General features: G+C 41.6%; 1 protein-coding gene across 4 annotated transcripts in view; it reads right to left on the bottom strand.

The window, feature by feature from the left end:
- The window catches only part of LOC308398096 (phospholipase D1-like), a 178927-nt gene continuing 164227 nt past the window's right edge, over nt 1-14700 (bottom strand). The window contains exons 1-5 of one of the 4 annotated variants that reach the window (XM_080884513.1): nt 8552-8663; nt 5281-5346; nt 4894-4999; nt 1461-2057; nt 1-1135 (exon numbers count right to left, since the gene is read on the bottom strand). In XM_080884513.1, coding sequence (XP_080740639.1) covers nt 677-1135; nt 1461-2057; nt 4894-4911 — 1074 coding nt within the window. In that variant the 5' untranslated portion in view covers nt 4912-4999; nt 5281-5346; nt 8552-8663 and the 3' untranslated portion in view covers nt 1-676. Of the gene's footprint in view, nt 1136-1460; nt 2058-4893; nt 5000-5151; nt 5236-5280; nt 5347-8551; nt 8664-14700 lie in introns of those variants that run through there. The other 3 variants (XM_080884514.1, XM_080884516.1, XM_080884515.1) reach the window with 3 other exon arrangements.

Here is a 14700-nt window from a genome sequence, read left to right on the forward strand (position 1 = left end):
TAAAGCTGAAAGGACAGTTTATTTGTACCATCTTCACGTGAACACATTCAAGAACATCACAGATGAAGAAACATTAAAAACTTCCACACTACATAAAGCAAGAAAAATAGTTTTTCTTTCAGGTGGTTTCAGAAAAACAGAAACATCAAACATCTCCAAGACTCTCTTTGAAAGAACTAAAAACCTTTGTTCTCATGGTCCAATCATGAGTGAACTCCCCGATGAAGCCTTGTGTGCTAAAACATGTCAGAGTTTTAAAGGTTAAACATGAGTTTCCAAAACGTTTTGCTGGAGAACAATAAACTATTTGACTGAGTTTCAATCATTTACAGACGAGCAAAACCAGGACAGAGAAAAAAGGACAAAACTGACTCAGTAAAACAACAGAAAAGAAGATCCCATGTAGATCTGTATTATGTAGAAGTTCATCCCAGCAACCAGTTCAGTTCAACACAAGTTTAAATGATTCTATCTGAACTCTGTGGAGCCTGATCTCAAGCTTTTTGAGTCTGACACAGAAACCAGAGGATCTTTCTGTGTCTTCAGATTCACTGTGATCCAGTGATGGGAGTGATTTCAGCCCTGAGTGATCGCGCTGATGTTTGCACAGAGCAGACAATGAGGTGAATGTTTGGGCACATTGGTAACAGTGAAACAGTTTATTAGTAACGTGGGATCATTTGTGTGCAGAGTATGAACTGAGATTCCTGAAGCTCTTGTCACACTGGTCACAGCTGTAGTTTCCTTCCATGTGTCTACGTTCATGAATGTTACAATGACCTGACTGTGAGAAGCTTCTCTCACAGTAGCTGCACTTGTGTGGTTTCTCTCCTGTGTGGACTCGTTTGTGTGATTTAAGCTTCCATGCAGTGGTGAAGGATGACCCACACTGATCACAGGGGTGCTTTTTAACCCCACTGTGAATCAGTTCATGTCGTTTTAACTCACTTGGTGTGGTGAAGCTTCTCCCACATTCTTTGCAGTATTTCAGTTTGTCTCCAGTGTGTCTACGTTGATGTACTTTTAGGGTCTTTTGCCGACTGAAAGTTTTTCCACAGAGGTCACAATGAAAGTCTTTCCCACCACCACAGTGATGACAGGGTTGAGAACTGGATCCATCTGTGTCGCTCTGCTTCTAAACAAAGACACAAAGACAGTGTAAGTCAGTCCTTCAACATTTGTATCCTGAACGTCGCCTGAAATAAAGAGCATCTCTGCAGACGTCCAACTACATTTGACTGTTTCAGTTAACACACTCAGTTTACTGGGCTGCAATAACTACAATACTACCACCATAATACTACAGTAATACTAAAATCATAACTGAAAGGAAAATCAGAATAATCACTCAGAGCTGCTTTTCCATGCAGTAGAATTGCTAACATGCTAACACAGTTTAATTAGCAGAGTTGTTCCAAACAGTCAGGCTAAAATGACAAGATAACAATATAAATACATACCTCACAGTAGCTGCACTTGTAGAGTCTCTTTCTGGTGTGGATCTGTTGGTGTCGTCTCAGGTGATGTGGAGCTTTAAAAGTCTTCTCACACAGGTCACATTGATAAGGTCTCTCCTCAGTGTGGGTAAACATGTGTTGTTGTAAGTCTGTGTGAGTTATAAACTCTTTGCCACACTGTTCACAGCAGTACACATCATGTCTGGTGTGAATGCGTAGGTGTGTATTTCGGCTTCCTCTCTGGTTGAAAGTTTTTCCACAGATGTCACAGCTGTATGCCTTAATTCCAGAGTGGGTAACTAGATGACTCTGTAAGTGGCTACTGTGAGTAAAAGCTCTGCCACACTGATCACAGCTGTACGCTTTAACTCCACTGTGGATGAGTTGGTGTTTTTTTAGGGAACGCTTCAAGGAAAAAGACTTTCCACACAAGTCACAGCTGAACGGTCTCTCTCCAGTGTGGATGACCTGATGCTGTTTTAGTGAAGCCCTCACAGTAAAACCCTTCCCACACTCGTCACAGGTGTGTTTTTTCTCTCCCTTTCTTCTGTGAGGTTTGTCGGCCTCCTGAGAGCGCTGACTTCTGGCTCCATGTTGGTCCTGCAGTGACAGAGATACAAACAGAGGCAGTGAGTGAAATGCAGTCGTGGAACAAACTCAACCTTCAAACTCCATTAACACTAGTTTTAAACCTGAAGGTGGAGCGTGGCACCAAACACCTTAAAGGTCTCTTATCCCCACCTGCTGGTAGTTCTAACACATTACATCCAACCTGCTGTTAAAGATAATTCATGACTGTTCAAACACTAAAATCATGCCCATCCTTCCTGATTGTACACACACACACACACACACACACACACACACACACACACACACACACACACACACACACACACATTATTTTATAATTTAGATTATTTTGTTGTTTCCTATTACATATTTCTATAATTTGTATAGATTTATACATAATTATTCAGTGATAATAAATCCTATGTTTGTTTATTCTAAAGGAACCCCGTTAGCTTCCACAACAGATGTTGCTCGTCTTCCGTCAAATACTCACATAAAATATTACACAATAAAGTGGATTCAAGATATCCACATAATTTCACTCTTACATCCACAGTGAGGTTTCACAATTGTTCAAATATAAGCAATCAATAATAATAATAATAATATCAATAACATTGAGGCAAATTACACAAATTTCAAAAACAAACCATGTCTTACAATATTTACAACAACTAAAAGCTCTGTAAATCGGCTTTTAAGTGTTCATTGAAGTTTTGAATAATTCTCTAATTTTTTAAGGCAACTTATTCCACTTAAAAGTTGCTCTAAATGTAACAGTTTTACAAAACGTTACTTTTAACTCGAGCATTTACTAAATTGCAGCTTGTTGAAAACTGTGTAATATGATGATGTATTTCATCTGGATACTGCAGCTGAGCAGAATAAATGTGGTGTGTTTAACAGAATTGCTTTCTTTAGAACTACAAGTAAGCCATAGAATATTTTAGCCTGTACAGGAAGCCAAGAAAGGTTATTGTGCATTTTATCAATATTAGTATAGTATGAACATCTTCACACTAATCTGGACGCCTTATTCTGGACTAACTGAAGTCTGTTAAGATCTGTCTTATTAGCTGCTGACCAAATGATTGAACAATACTCCAGATGAGACATTACTAGTGCATTAATGACATCTTTCATAATGAAGAAGTGATACACCAAGAGCATTTCATAGCCATAGCTATGCCTTGTCGGCAGAGTTATGTGACATTAGTGATGTTTGTACTTTCAGCGTTAACTTGGTTTTAAAGCCTTTAAAATATAAGCCGTTCAATAGTCGACCTTCATCTGACAGAGAATGTGATGATTTTGTGGATAATTAAAGTCAGTCATATATCCACAAACACAACAAGCTGAAAGTCAGTGATGCTGCTCGGTTTGCAGTCCTGAATATCACGGCACAAGCAGGATCCACTGCACTGTTAATGTTAGCTGTGTTATATTGCTGCCTCTGTTCGGTGGTGTCGAGCCAAACGCACTTTAACGTGTGTTTGAACGAGCTGACGGTTCACTCGTTAAGCTGAAAGAAAGATGCTTTAATCACAGCAGTCACACATGTGTCCACTGCACCATCTGGAACTCTTCTTGTTTACACTCGTAATAACACAAACACTAAATCCTGCTTCTCTGGTGCTGTTGTGTAGCAGTGTGTACACCTGAGACTGTCACCTGTCTGTCTGTCCTGCACTCTCTCTCTGTTTCTTTCTCTCTGATTGTGGAATAAAAGAATGAACATGTGTTTATAAGTTACACTTGCGTTTGAATCCTGCAGCTTATCACACATTTGATTTCCATGTGTGACGACTGCAAGTGTCCAGAGTGAGGACAGACTGAGGGAGCCACTGCTGCACATCATCTGTGAGGCTTTGCAGCCCTGATGATCCACCAGGACAAACTCAGCAGTGTGTGAGGAAGAGGAGGAGGAAGAGCCAGCAGCAGCTGACAGATGGAGAGAATAGACAGACTGTTCCCTGTTTGTGAAGGACTGCTAGGAAAGTTTAACATAACTGTCTGTGCTGAATCAGTCTTATTAGGTAATGTTCAAATAATGTGATCATCCCAGTGTTTTCAGTGTGGGAGAAAGTACTCAGGGCCTTCAAGTTACACACTATGAAAGGCAGCAATAAGTTTAATGTTCAGAAACCTAAAGTCTGTATCAGCAGCAGGATGGAGCTAAAAATAAATGTTGGTTTCAGTTCTATGAAGCTTTGAGTGTTTTGGATCAGCAGCTGCTGTGTTTGTTGCATCATATTGCTGTAACTGTTTATATGCTTTATATATTCTGAGCTAAGTTGATCTATAGTGTTACATGATACACTCTCGGAAATAGAGGTACGAGAGAAGAACATTTTTGTACCTATAGGAACATTTTTTTAAAATGTTCCCTTAAAAGTACATAACTGGTCTTTAAAAGTCCAGAAATGCCCCTTTAAAGGTTCAATCTGAAATAAAGTACAAATCTGTATTATAAAAACTTAAGCAGCAACTTCTCCAGGTTCCAATATTTATGCAATTCTCAAACCTTTTGGCCACGACTGTATAACCTCTTCTGAAGTTTAGTGGATATTATACATGGTTATGCTCAGGATGTGTCGGCCAGTTTCCACTGGAAAAGCCTTTTGGTTAAACTGTCAGCGAGGAATTTGCATTTGCACTGTTACATTTTTATATAACTTTAATGCACATAAACAACAGCTGCTTGTTTCAGTGAAAATACATTGATGGGTTTTTAATAAAGTTGTGCAGCTGTAAAGTATTTTGTCTGGTGTCAATTATATCGTCAGCTACATCGTTATGGCAAATGTTCAAATGTATATGGTGATAAATATCTTTGGTCATATGGTCCTGCTCTGTCTGTCACCTTCTGTGTTGAGCTCATTGTTTCCTCTGTAGTGGCTGAGCTGAGTCCAAGTAGCTGAAAATGTTCCTCTGCTGCTCCGTCAGACTCTCCTCCTCCTGCTGATCAGCTGGGACACAAAACAGATCTTTGTTAGGCTCCACACTGCACTGAAGAGTCAAAGTGTCTCATATGTTCATCTGACAAGTAAAAGAACACATTTTTGTTTCCCGAGGTGGGCAACTTGTTGGAAACAAACACAAAAGGTTTGAGCACTGATACCTGCCATTGCTGCCATTGAAAGATGCAACGCCAGCAATGTGGATTGTCAAGACTCAAACCAATCATCAAGCAAAGACAACAGGGATCATTTGTTTCTGTTTATTTAGCATTCACAGCATTTGTAGTTGCCTTCTGTGCAGGGGAAGTCCACGCACACTGTGTCGTACCGCCATCCGCAGAAGGTGCATTCAACCTCTGTAAGAGAAACGAGATTGTCTGAGACTGAAATGATATTCACTAAAGAAGTGGTGATTTGTAAAACTTCACATTTTGTTTCAGGACGTACTCTGCATGAAAACAAGCGCTCACTCTTCCTGCTCAACAAATGACAAGGGCGGAGCCTTATACCACGTGATACAGAAGCTGTGCCGTGTGATGCTAAAATTAGCAGGGAAACAACAACGGAGATCACGTCAGGGATGACGAGAAAGTGACAGGAGAAAATCCGTCCCGGTCAACCACCCAAACATCAATAACGGGAACCTTATACAGCGCTTCCCTATACACGTCGAACTCCCGCAGGCACAAAGACATTACGGAGGCTATCACTTATCACCTGACCAAAGATATGGCTCCATCAACACTGTGCAAAACGAGGGATTTAGGAAAACGATCAACACCCTAGACAAACGCTACACAGTGCCGTCCCGCAACTATTTTTCTATTGTTGCACTACCTGCTCTGTACACACAGCGTCGAGCAACGGTGGAGATGGAATTTCAAGCAGGACAACATTTTGCTGCAACAACAAAACGTGAGACATTTGTTGTTTTATGTTTATTTATTGTTATGAGAGAATCATGCCCCTTTCCTGATGGGTGCCCAAGGTGCCCTTTTGTTGAGGCAACTTTTTTTTTTTTAATTATTATTTTATTTTTTTAATGTGTGTGTGCGTGCGGAGTCCTGTCTGTGCCCCTCAACAATAATATTTAACTATTAATCACAGTTTTGCTAAATAAAAGGGTCTGGCTTGCATCAGTCACATGATCACATTTAACCAATGATCGCCCTTGACGGCAGAACGCGCTGGTTACGAGCCGGGAACGAGCTCACAAAGAGCACGCGCATTTTTAGCGGTCCGGAGCTGTAGGAGAAACACAAGTTAACTCAGAGACACAGACTGATGCGACACAACCAGTAAGTAGGTGTACAGCGCACACTGTAGTGTGTAGCACACAGGAGTATTAGCTTATTACGTACACGTTGGTAAGCTGTCTTGTTGCTACTGACGAACTGAAACAAACGAGCGTGCTGTGTGTGCAACAGCGCGACAAACATTACCTGTCCTTTTATTAACTGCACAAGTAGTGCTGGTCACAGCTGCTGGCTACCTGTGTAAGGCTGTCATGGGTCTGTAGCTCTGTCACCGTTTTAGGGAACATATTTAGTTTTAAAGCAAGTTTCCGGGCTTTTCCTGCCTTTCTGGAGGGATTATATTTCACTAAAAACGATCTAATATGCATGTCCACATAATTATGCATTATTATAATTATAATATATTAAAAACACACGCTGTATTTTAAAGAACATACATTAAGAAGCAGATTATATTAGATTTATATTTTAAATAAGACAAAAGTTGGATGTTACAGCAGTAAAATGATTGTATCTCTACAGTTTAAAAATGTAATAAGCTTTGCCCTGCACAGAGTGGATAGTGAAACACATGGAATCATCATAAATACATTATTTCATATTTATTACTTCCCCCTCCTCTTTGCTTTATTATTGTAGCTCTAGTAATGAATAATAATGTAAGGATTCTGGATCAGCACCATGATGCCCACAGTATATACAGTATTCTGAAGAAGGTCTAACATGTCACTGTGTGCGTGCATGTGTGTGTTTTATTTAGATGGATTTTTAAAAAAAAACATTACTCATGATATAACATTGTGCAGACATGGCTGGTAAGGACATGAGGAGGAAACAGCAGGAGCTGTGTGAGGCTACTAAAGGCAGTGCTATAACATTTTTCTGTCATCATTTTATTATAGATTAAGTGCAAGAGTTGTTAGGTGTGGATAATTAGATTATAGTTTATTGCAATAGCAAGTTGTGCCTTGTTCTCACATAGACAGCAAGTGCAGAGTGATATATGAAATGATGGGATGGAAGGAAGAAGAGAAGCAAAGAGTGATTCACAGGCAGAGCCTAAATTATTTCTCACAGTTTTTCGTTGCCTTATGGTTCCAAGCGCTGTCACCAATCTTTGCATTTAGTTATTATCTCATGACACTTGTTTAATCAGCTACCATCTCTCCTGTGGACTTTTTAATGTCTACAGTCTCAGACCAACACAGCCCTGCCCTCCAGCACTATCCACAGCAACCCCTCAACAGCAACATTGTACCCATCAGGTAAAGCATCGGCTACGTTTGCTTTGCCTTGTTGCCCATATTAGATTCTTGATGAAAGTGTGTTGTTGTTATTCAGCCTGGTTCAATGTGCCCCTTTTTAACTTTGAGCACCCGCCCCTTTAAACCTCTCTGCACGGCCCTGCCTAACAGACCTACACCTTAGTTCACAGATTCACTTTGTCTAAGGTTGATTTCTGGGATTTCACACAACCCAGGATTCAGATCGTGAATCCATGATGGGCTTGGATTTACATCATTATAAATGAAATGTGCTCTACTTGGAAGCAGCCGGCCCCGCCCCTTTTGACGGGTTGTGTGAGACTTTAAATCATCAAACTGTAAATTATAAATTTAAATTGTTATTGATCCTTTACCCCGAGTCCTAAAGTGTAGATTTATTTTCTTACTCTTCTTATATTTATTGTTTGTTTACTTGCACCGCTGTAACTGCAGCCTCGTCGTCTCGTCTCTCTATATGCTGGACTGTCTGTAGCGGAGATGACAATAAAGTTTACTTTGACTTCAGCAGCGCGCAGGCGCACCGAGGGCTCTCGCGCTCACTTTATAGAATGTAGAAAAAACATCGGTGCAGATTATAAGTCTGTATCATAATATCTGTTTGTTGTTTTTATTTTGTTTTGCGAGTTGGTTATTAGATGCCGCTCCAGCCAGCCAGAGACTCCCCGCCGCCCCGCCCTCTCCTCCCTGTGCCGCCAGCAGCAGGCGCACCTCGCAAACGGAGGGCGCCCTTACTCCCAGCAAATGGCTGATAGAAAACCGATCGGTGCCTACGAATTTCCCAATATGCGCTGGCATGACGTCAGGGAAGCATGGGTACGACCGATTATTTTATTTTTTTCTTGCCCGTGATGCCCCCCCCACCACGATGCATTCTATTGGTTTGCACACTTACACACACCCAGCTGTGGTTTCCTGTTTTGCTGGACTCTGGAGAGCCCCGCCTTTAACGCTCTTCTCTCACAGAGAGCAACAGAAAACTTGGAAAAACTCCAGATTGACTGAACTCAGTTCAAAGTTACCTTGACACCTTTAGATGTGAGACGTAGTGATGGTCCGCTTGAAACTGACGCTCCGGTGCGTGTGTCAGAAAGATCAACGCGCTGCTTCAGAAGCACCGTGTCGAGGCTTGATTCGTTTGGCCAGAGTCACGTGATCAGTGACGTCTGAAGCTTCATTTAGAACGTACCTCTTTTTAAATCGAACTTTATTGAAACACAATGAGTATACAACATACAAACAGATGAAGTTTACAAAAGAACAGGGCCCTATTTCAGGAAGCCGGTTTAGAAAACTTAGAGTGAAAAACGATACTCAGGGTTGAGTAACCCCGAACTGTCCAACTCGGAATATTCGGTTTCAGAAAGGCTGATAACAATTAGTTCAATCAACGCGGAGTTGCTTTAACCCCAAGTGAAGCGCGCGCACGAGGATACATAAAGCCCTGATAAGCGGAGGACAGAGTAAGCGAGTCACCATGGAGACAGAGGGAAAGAAGGCGCGGTCAATGTATTTTACAGCGCTTGAGGCAGAAATTCTGATGGCAGCATATGCCGATAACATGCAAATTTTGCAGAAAAAAAGGTAACACAGCCTCAGCTGCAAAAGACAGGGAGCATGCATGGCAAAACAAAGCCGACAGAGTCAATGCGTGAGTGTTAATATAAACATTGATCGAGGGATTTCCACCCATTTAACACGTTATTTTATCATATGTTATTTTATTTGTTATTTTATACATTTTATTTTGTGATGTGATGTGAGCGCAGGTGTAACCCAACAGGCCCCAAACGTTCCTGGCAGCAAGTAAAAATGAAATATAAAAATATAGTCCAAACAGGTAAGGTGTAATTGTATTATGAGCCATAGTGCTTGGTCTGTTTGTCCGATGTAAATCAATTGCAGTTAGAGGCTACATTAATTTTCTTTCTGTAAGCACTTATTGAAATTATCTGAGCACATTACAAGTACATATTTGCTTACTCTGTATGCTCAAATGTGACCCGTTATAGCCAACAGAAAAAAAGCGGAGGCCCGAAAAACAGGTGGGGGTCCTCCACCACCACCACTCACAGAGGCTGAGCAGTTGGCCCTCAGCCAAAACAGTGGGCGCCCTGTGGCCGAAGGCATCTCTGCGGGGACATCCTCTGAGTCAATAACCCCGCAAGACACAAGTGCCTACATAGGGGGTAAATTCAAAATAATACATGATGTGCATACATCCTTTCTTCACAGTCACCTTTGCGGTGCTGCTCATTCATTTGATAAACTCTTCACCATAATGAATTTGTTTGTAGTGAAGTTATTTTCCGACTGATTTTGCCTTCCCTCAGTCTTGGTTGTCTTTGAGAGCATAATGACAATGAAGTGTAAGGTGATTGGTATGTTTGTTAATTGCCATTTGGTCCCTTGTAAGTTATAAGTGACCTGTATAAACCTCATATTCTATCAGTTGATGGTGATGGTGTACTGCATCTGGTGCAGCCTCCTGTTGAGCCAGACCAACATGCAGTTGTGAGTAATACTCCACAGATTATATGAGTGTACAGTAGAACAGCAATGTTGTCTATTTCTTTACTACAGGAAAATAATGAAGAAACATTGACAGCTGTTACAGAGGAGGAAGCAACAGAGACACTTTATGAGGTTTACATCTTTTAATACTTTGTGTACAGGAAATACAGGCGACCAATAAAGCCAGTTGAACAGAAAATCTGTTTATTCGTCTTTCAACATGTTGAGGTGATGGGTCAAAGGAAATGATTGTGACATATGGTGTCTCTGACTGCTCTTCCATCTTGTATGTCCGTGGGAGGGTCAGGATGTTCATGGTTTGGATCACTGCTGATGTTTGGTTCAGAAGGACAGTGTTCTCCTCTAATTGTGGCAATGTTGTGAAGAATCACACATGCCACAATAATGTCACATGCCCTTTCTGGGGTGACCCTGAGTCTTTCCAGGCACTGGAACCGGGCCTTAAGCATTCCGATAGTCATTTCAATTCTGGCTCTTGTCCTGCAATTAGCCAGATTATATCGCTGCTGTGGGCCCGGTTCAGGGTCAGGGTAAGGGGTAAGCAAATAGGGTAAACATGGATACCCCCTATCACCAAGCAAGTAGCCAGTGGACTCTCCTAAGACAGAAGGGTACACTTCAGTTCAAATGTCCCTGTAGCAATTGGTCTTTATATATTTTAAAGTATTCTCAACTCACCATGTCCAAATTTTGTGCTCAGTGTACATTCACGGAATATTTGTGAGTCATGGACAGAGGCTGGCCGCTTGGCTTCCACATTTGTGATAATGTTGGCAGCATCACATATGATCTTCACAGTGCAGAGAACACAAATTAGCATCCATTACTATAATGAAATAATTTGTTAGTTTGAAATGCTACAGGGAACTATGTACCTGTACATTAATGCTGTGGAAAGACTTCCTGTTCACATAGTCTCCTTCATTTACTGAAGGAGCAATGATTGGAATGTGAGTGCATCTATACAGCCAATCACGCCTGGGAACCCTGAAAATAAATGTAATATTTAAGTAGTAGTCCAAGTATCACCACATCATAAATTAAGTTTCGTTCATCCTGATACCTGCAACTTTGTGGCATCCCTCTTTGATAAATCTTGTGGGTCTGTGACCGGGGAACACCACAAACGAGTGCAGGAGACGTTTCAGTGCAACTGTAACATTCCTGACTGCCCGACAGACGGTAGCCTTGGAAACGTGCTCAGCGTCACCAATATTGTACAGAAAGCTCCCGTTTGCAAAGAAACGGAGTGCGGTACAAAGAATATGTAATGGACTGAGAGGATGTCCACGATGTGTCACATGCGCAATATATGGCCTGAGGATGTTCTTCAAATAACTTATTGATTGTGCTGAGAAACGGTAACGTTCGCACAGGAAATCATCAGGTAATGATAAAATGTCCATACGCGCTCTGATCACTCTCTCCTGGCGGAGAGCTCTGCGGAGTATTTGGGCTTCAAGATCTACTGGCTCTTCAAGGAAGGGACACGCCATGTCTGACACTTCCTACTGTCAGGTTTCCGACAAAGAGGCGGGGACAGTCAGGGTTAGTTGTAGTAAACCTGCTAGGGGGCAGGTTAGCTTCACGGAGTGTGTCGTCATAGTGACTCACTGAGGCTTCAGCTGAACTCGCTTTGTGAAACCGAAAAACCAGAGTTTTCGTTAACTCAGGGTATACTTACTCAGTTTTTCCACTAAACCGGCTTCCTGAAACAGGGCCCAGAACATGAACATAGAGAACCAGGAGTAAAAAAATGATGATATGAGTAGGCGAAAAAAATCAACATATAAATATTGTTCTGAGAGGCTTTTTGTTGGTTGAGTCTGAAATTGATTGTATGTACAATTCATATCCTTATAAAAAGGCAGAAATATGGTGTTTTATTAATAAACTTACATTCATGGATATAAAATAGCTAAAAGTATTAACAAATATTTTATAAAAAAACATTTATCATTCTTCCTGGGGAACTTAAAGAAACAGAATAAAACATTTTCCATCGTAAAGAAAACTCCCTTAAAATATGGACAATAACAAAACTGCTAAATTCTTCCAGAATCTCTGTGTAGAGGAACCAAAGAGATGTGCCACAGTTTCTGGATGATCCCCACAGAAAGTTCAATTAGTATTTATGTCTCTTTTAAATGTTACCATATAGTGACTGGCTGGGTAACATTTATGAAGAATTTTATATGAGATTTCCTTCACCTTGTTCACAATTAGATATTTATGGGATCATCCAGACTGTCTTCCAGGTGATATCTGGAACATGTCGGTTCCAGTAAGATATTCTATATATGGGAGAGACATGATATCTTCTTGGAATAAACTACGTATTCTCTTATTGCTGTTACCAAGTTCCTGTGAAAAGCAGATTTTTCCCACTGCTGACTCAGCTGGATCAGGGAGAGTGACTGAGGCAGATATTGAGCTGTCAGTGTTTTTATATAACATTAAAGTCCCTGAGGGTATGGCACCAAGCACCATTGAGAATTCCCCAACACTGACGGGAAAATTATATAGTGTAAGGAATTCATTGTAAGTAAGTAGTACTCCCTCGTTAAATTTTAAAACTTAGTAGCGGCCGCCATTGTTGGCAGCTGAAATTTGGCTGGGCCGCGCTATGAATTCTGGGATATGGTGGGCCACGAAGGACACACCCGACCCATCCTTCAAACTCGGGGGAATGAAGGACGCATTTGAAGGAGTCGAGGAATCGGGACAGCCTTCGTCGCCTGGCTGTGACGTCATCGGCCTTCAAATGCGGCCTCCGGAGGATGCAACCGACGTTTTGGGACACAGCTTGTGTGTCTTTGTTGGTCATGTGACCTCCCAGGGACTACACATGGAAACGAGCAGTTTAGCTCAAATCTGGCAGGTTTCCATCGTCTGTTTTTGTCCTGATGTCCATGAACATGAACACTGTCCCTGTCAAACACGTCCAGATAATCTGATCCAGTGTTGTTCTTCTTCTGTGGTGTTTGTGATGGAGCAGCAGCTGCTGATCCTGATGTCCTCCACCAAGGGGGCAGCAAATTCAGCTGACTGTCATCATTTATTAAAAAGATGTAACAATGTGACATAATGCAATATAATAGTGTCAGTTACACATTGTGGGTTGCACTGTGGCCAGAATGGACATTACCTCCTGCCTAATGGAAGCTGTCAGCCATCCTGCAACCATGAATTAGATAAGCAGAAGTGAAGGGATTGTTAACAACAATTTAATAATAAAATGTAATGTGATAGTTGCACTTTATTAGCTCCCCACAATCGTATGAATAATAACCATGAATGCACTGCATGCTCATAGCAAGTTCTTTAGGTTTAAAGTGAGATCCTGCTTTAAAGGGCGCTTCATCTGCTGGGAATGACATGTTTCTTCTAGTATGTAAGGCTCAGCCCATCTTACTGGGACTTACTTTTGTAGATCCACATGCTCTAAACCTGGTGCTCCATGATTGGTGCAGAAGCTTTAAGCTACTATTAACAAATAATGACCATGGACTTAGTTGTTACTACAATAACTTATCATTGAGCAACTTGTATATTTAATTTTACTTGTAAAACTATGCAAGTAGAATTGAATGGGGCACAGTGAGCTGAGCACAGGCCCACTCTGTGACACTCAGAGGTTTGTGGATATCATACTGAGAGTATTGGACACAGTGCAGCCAGCTTGCAGCCACTTTCCCACCACTTTAGCACAATGTTTACATGAGACTCAGCCACACTAATGTTCCTGGGCAGACATGTGGTGCAGCATGGCTGATGGCACTGTACCTGCAGCTGTCATGGACAAGAACCACTCAATACCTCACCCAAGCCAAGCCTGTGCTGATGTTGTGATCTGAGACCGAGACACTAACCCAGGATCATGATATGATGTTGTGAGAGTTTCACTAAGAATCAGCTCTGATTACAAGATTTCAATCTATCGTAACTCTAATTTGTATTTACTTCAGTTTGTTCATCTTGGAGCTGTGTGCAGCTGAGGACAGTCTTATTATTACCAGGTGAGGATATGTAACAGCCACAGTCTGTAGAGATGATGTCACCATGGAGTGGTGATGTCACTGGAGCTGCCAATATGTGCTCCAGCCAAAGCTACACCAGAGGGTTGTGCTGTGTAATAGGTTGGTGCAGGTGGTGTTATCTACATTTGAACATTAGGCAACAGTCTCATGAAGACACTTTATATTGTTCACTAAAGACCAACAATAACAGAGACAAAGGGAGAGCAGCAGAACTAGTGCTAACAATTAGCACTGCTAGCCTGCCCACCAACACCAGCTAATGTTCTAAAAACGATGATCAATGATTTTGCTGTAACGGCTCCAGCTGTCTGTGTCAGGGACACGTTGGAGATGAAGTGAGTGATCCAGTGACAAAGGTTTGGAAACCTGCAGTCAGCTGAGACTAAAGGAGTCACCTGACCGAGAGACCAAATGTTTCACTGAGAACGTCCAGATGAACAGAATCAACCTTTGGGATAATCTGTTCCACACATCCATGTTTCACTTACTGCATTATATTTCCTCATTGCTGTGCACACAGGCCTGTGGCTTATAACCAACTCCAAGTTCAGACTCAGAGGCTGCTGAAGCTGTTTTCTGGAACAGAGACGTGTTGG

The sequence above is a fragment of the Rhamphochromis sp. 'chilingali' genome (assembly GCF_963969265.1).
Source record: "Rhamphochromis sp. 'chilingali' genome assembly, chromosome: 1".
Classification (NCBI taxonomy): domain Eukaryota; kingdom Metazoa; phylum Chordata; class Actinopteri; order Cichliformes; family Cichlidae; genus Rhamphochromis; species Rhamphochromis sp. 'chilingali'.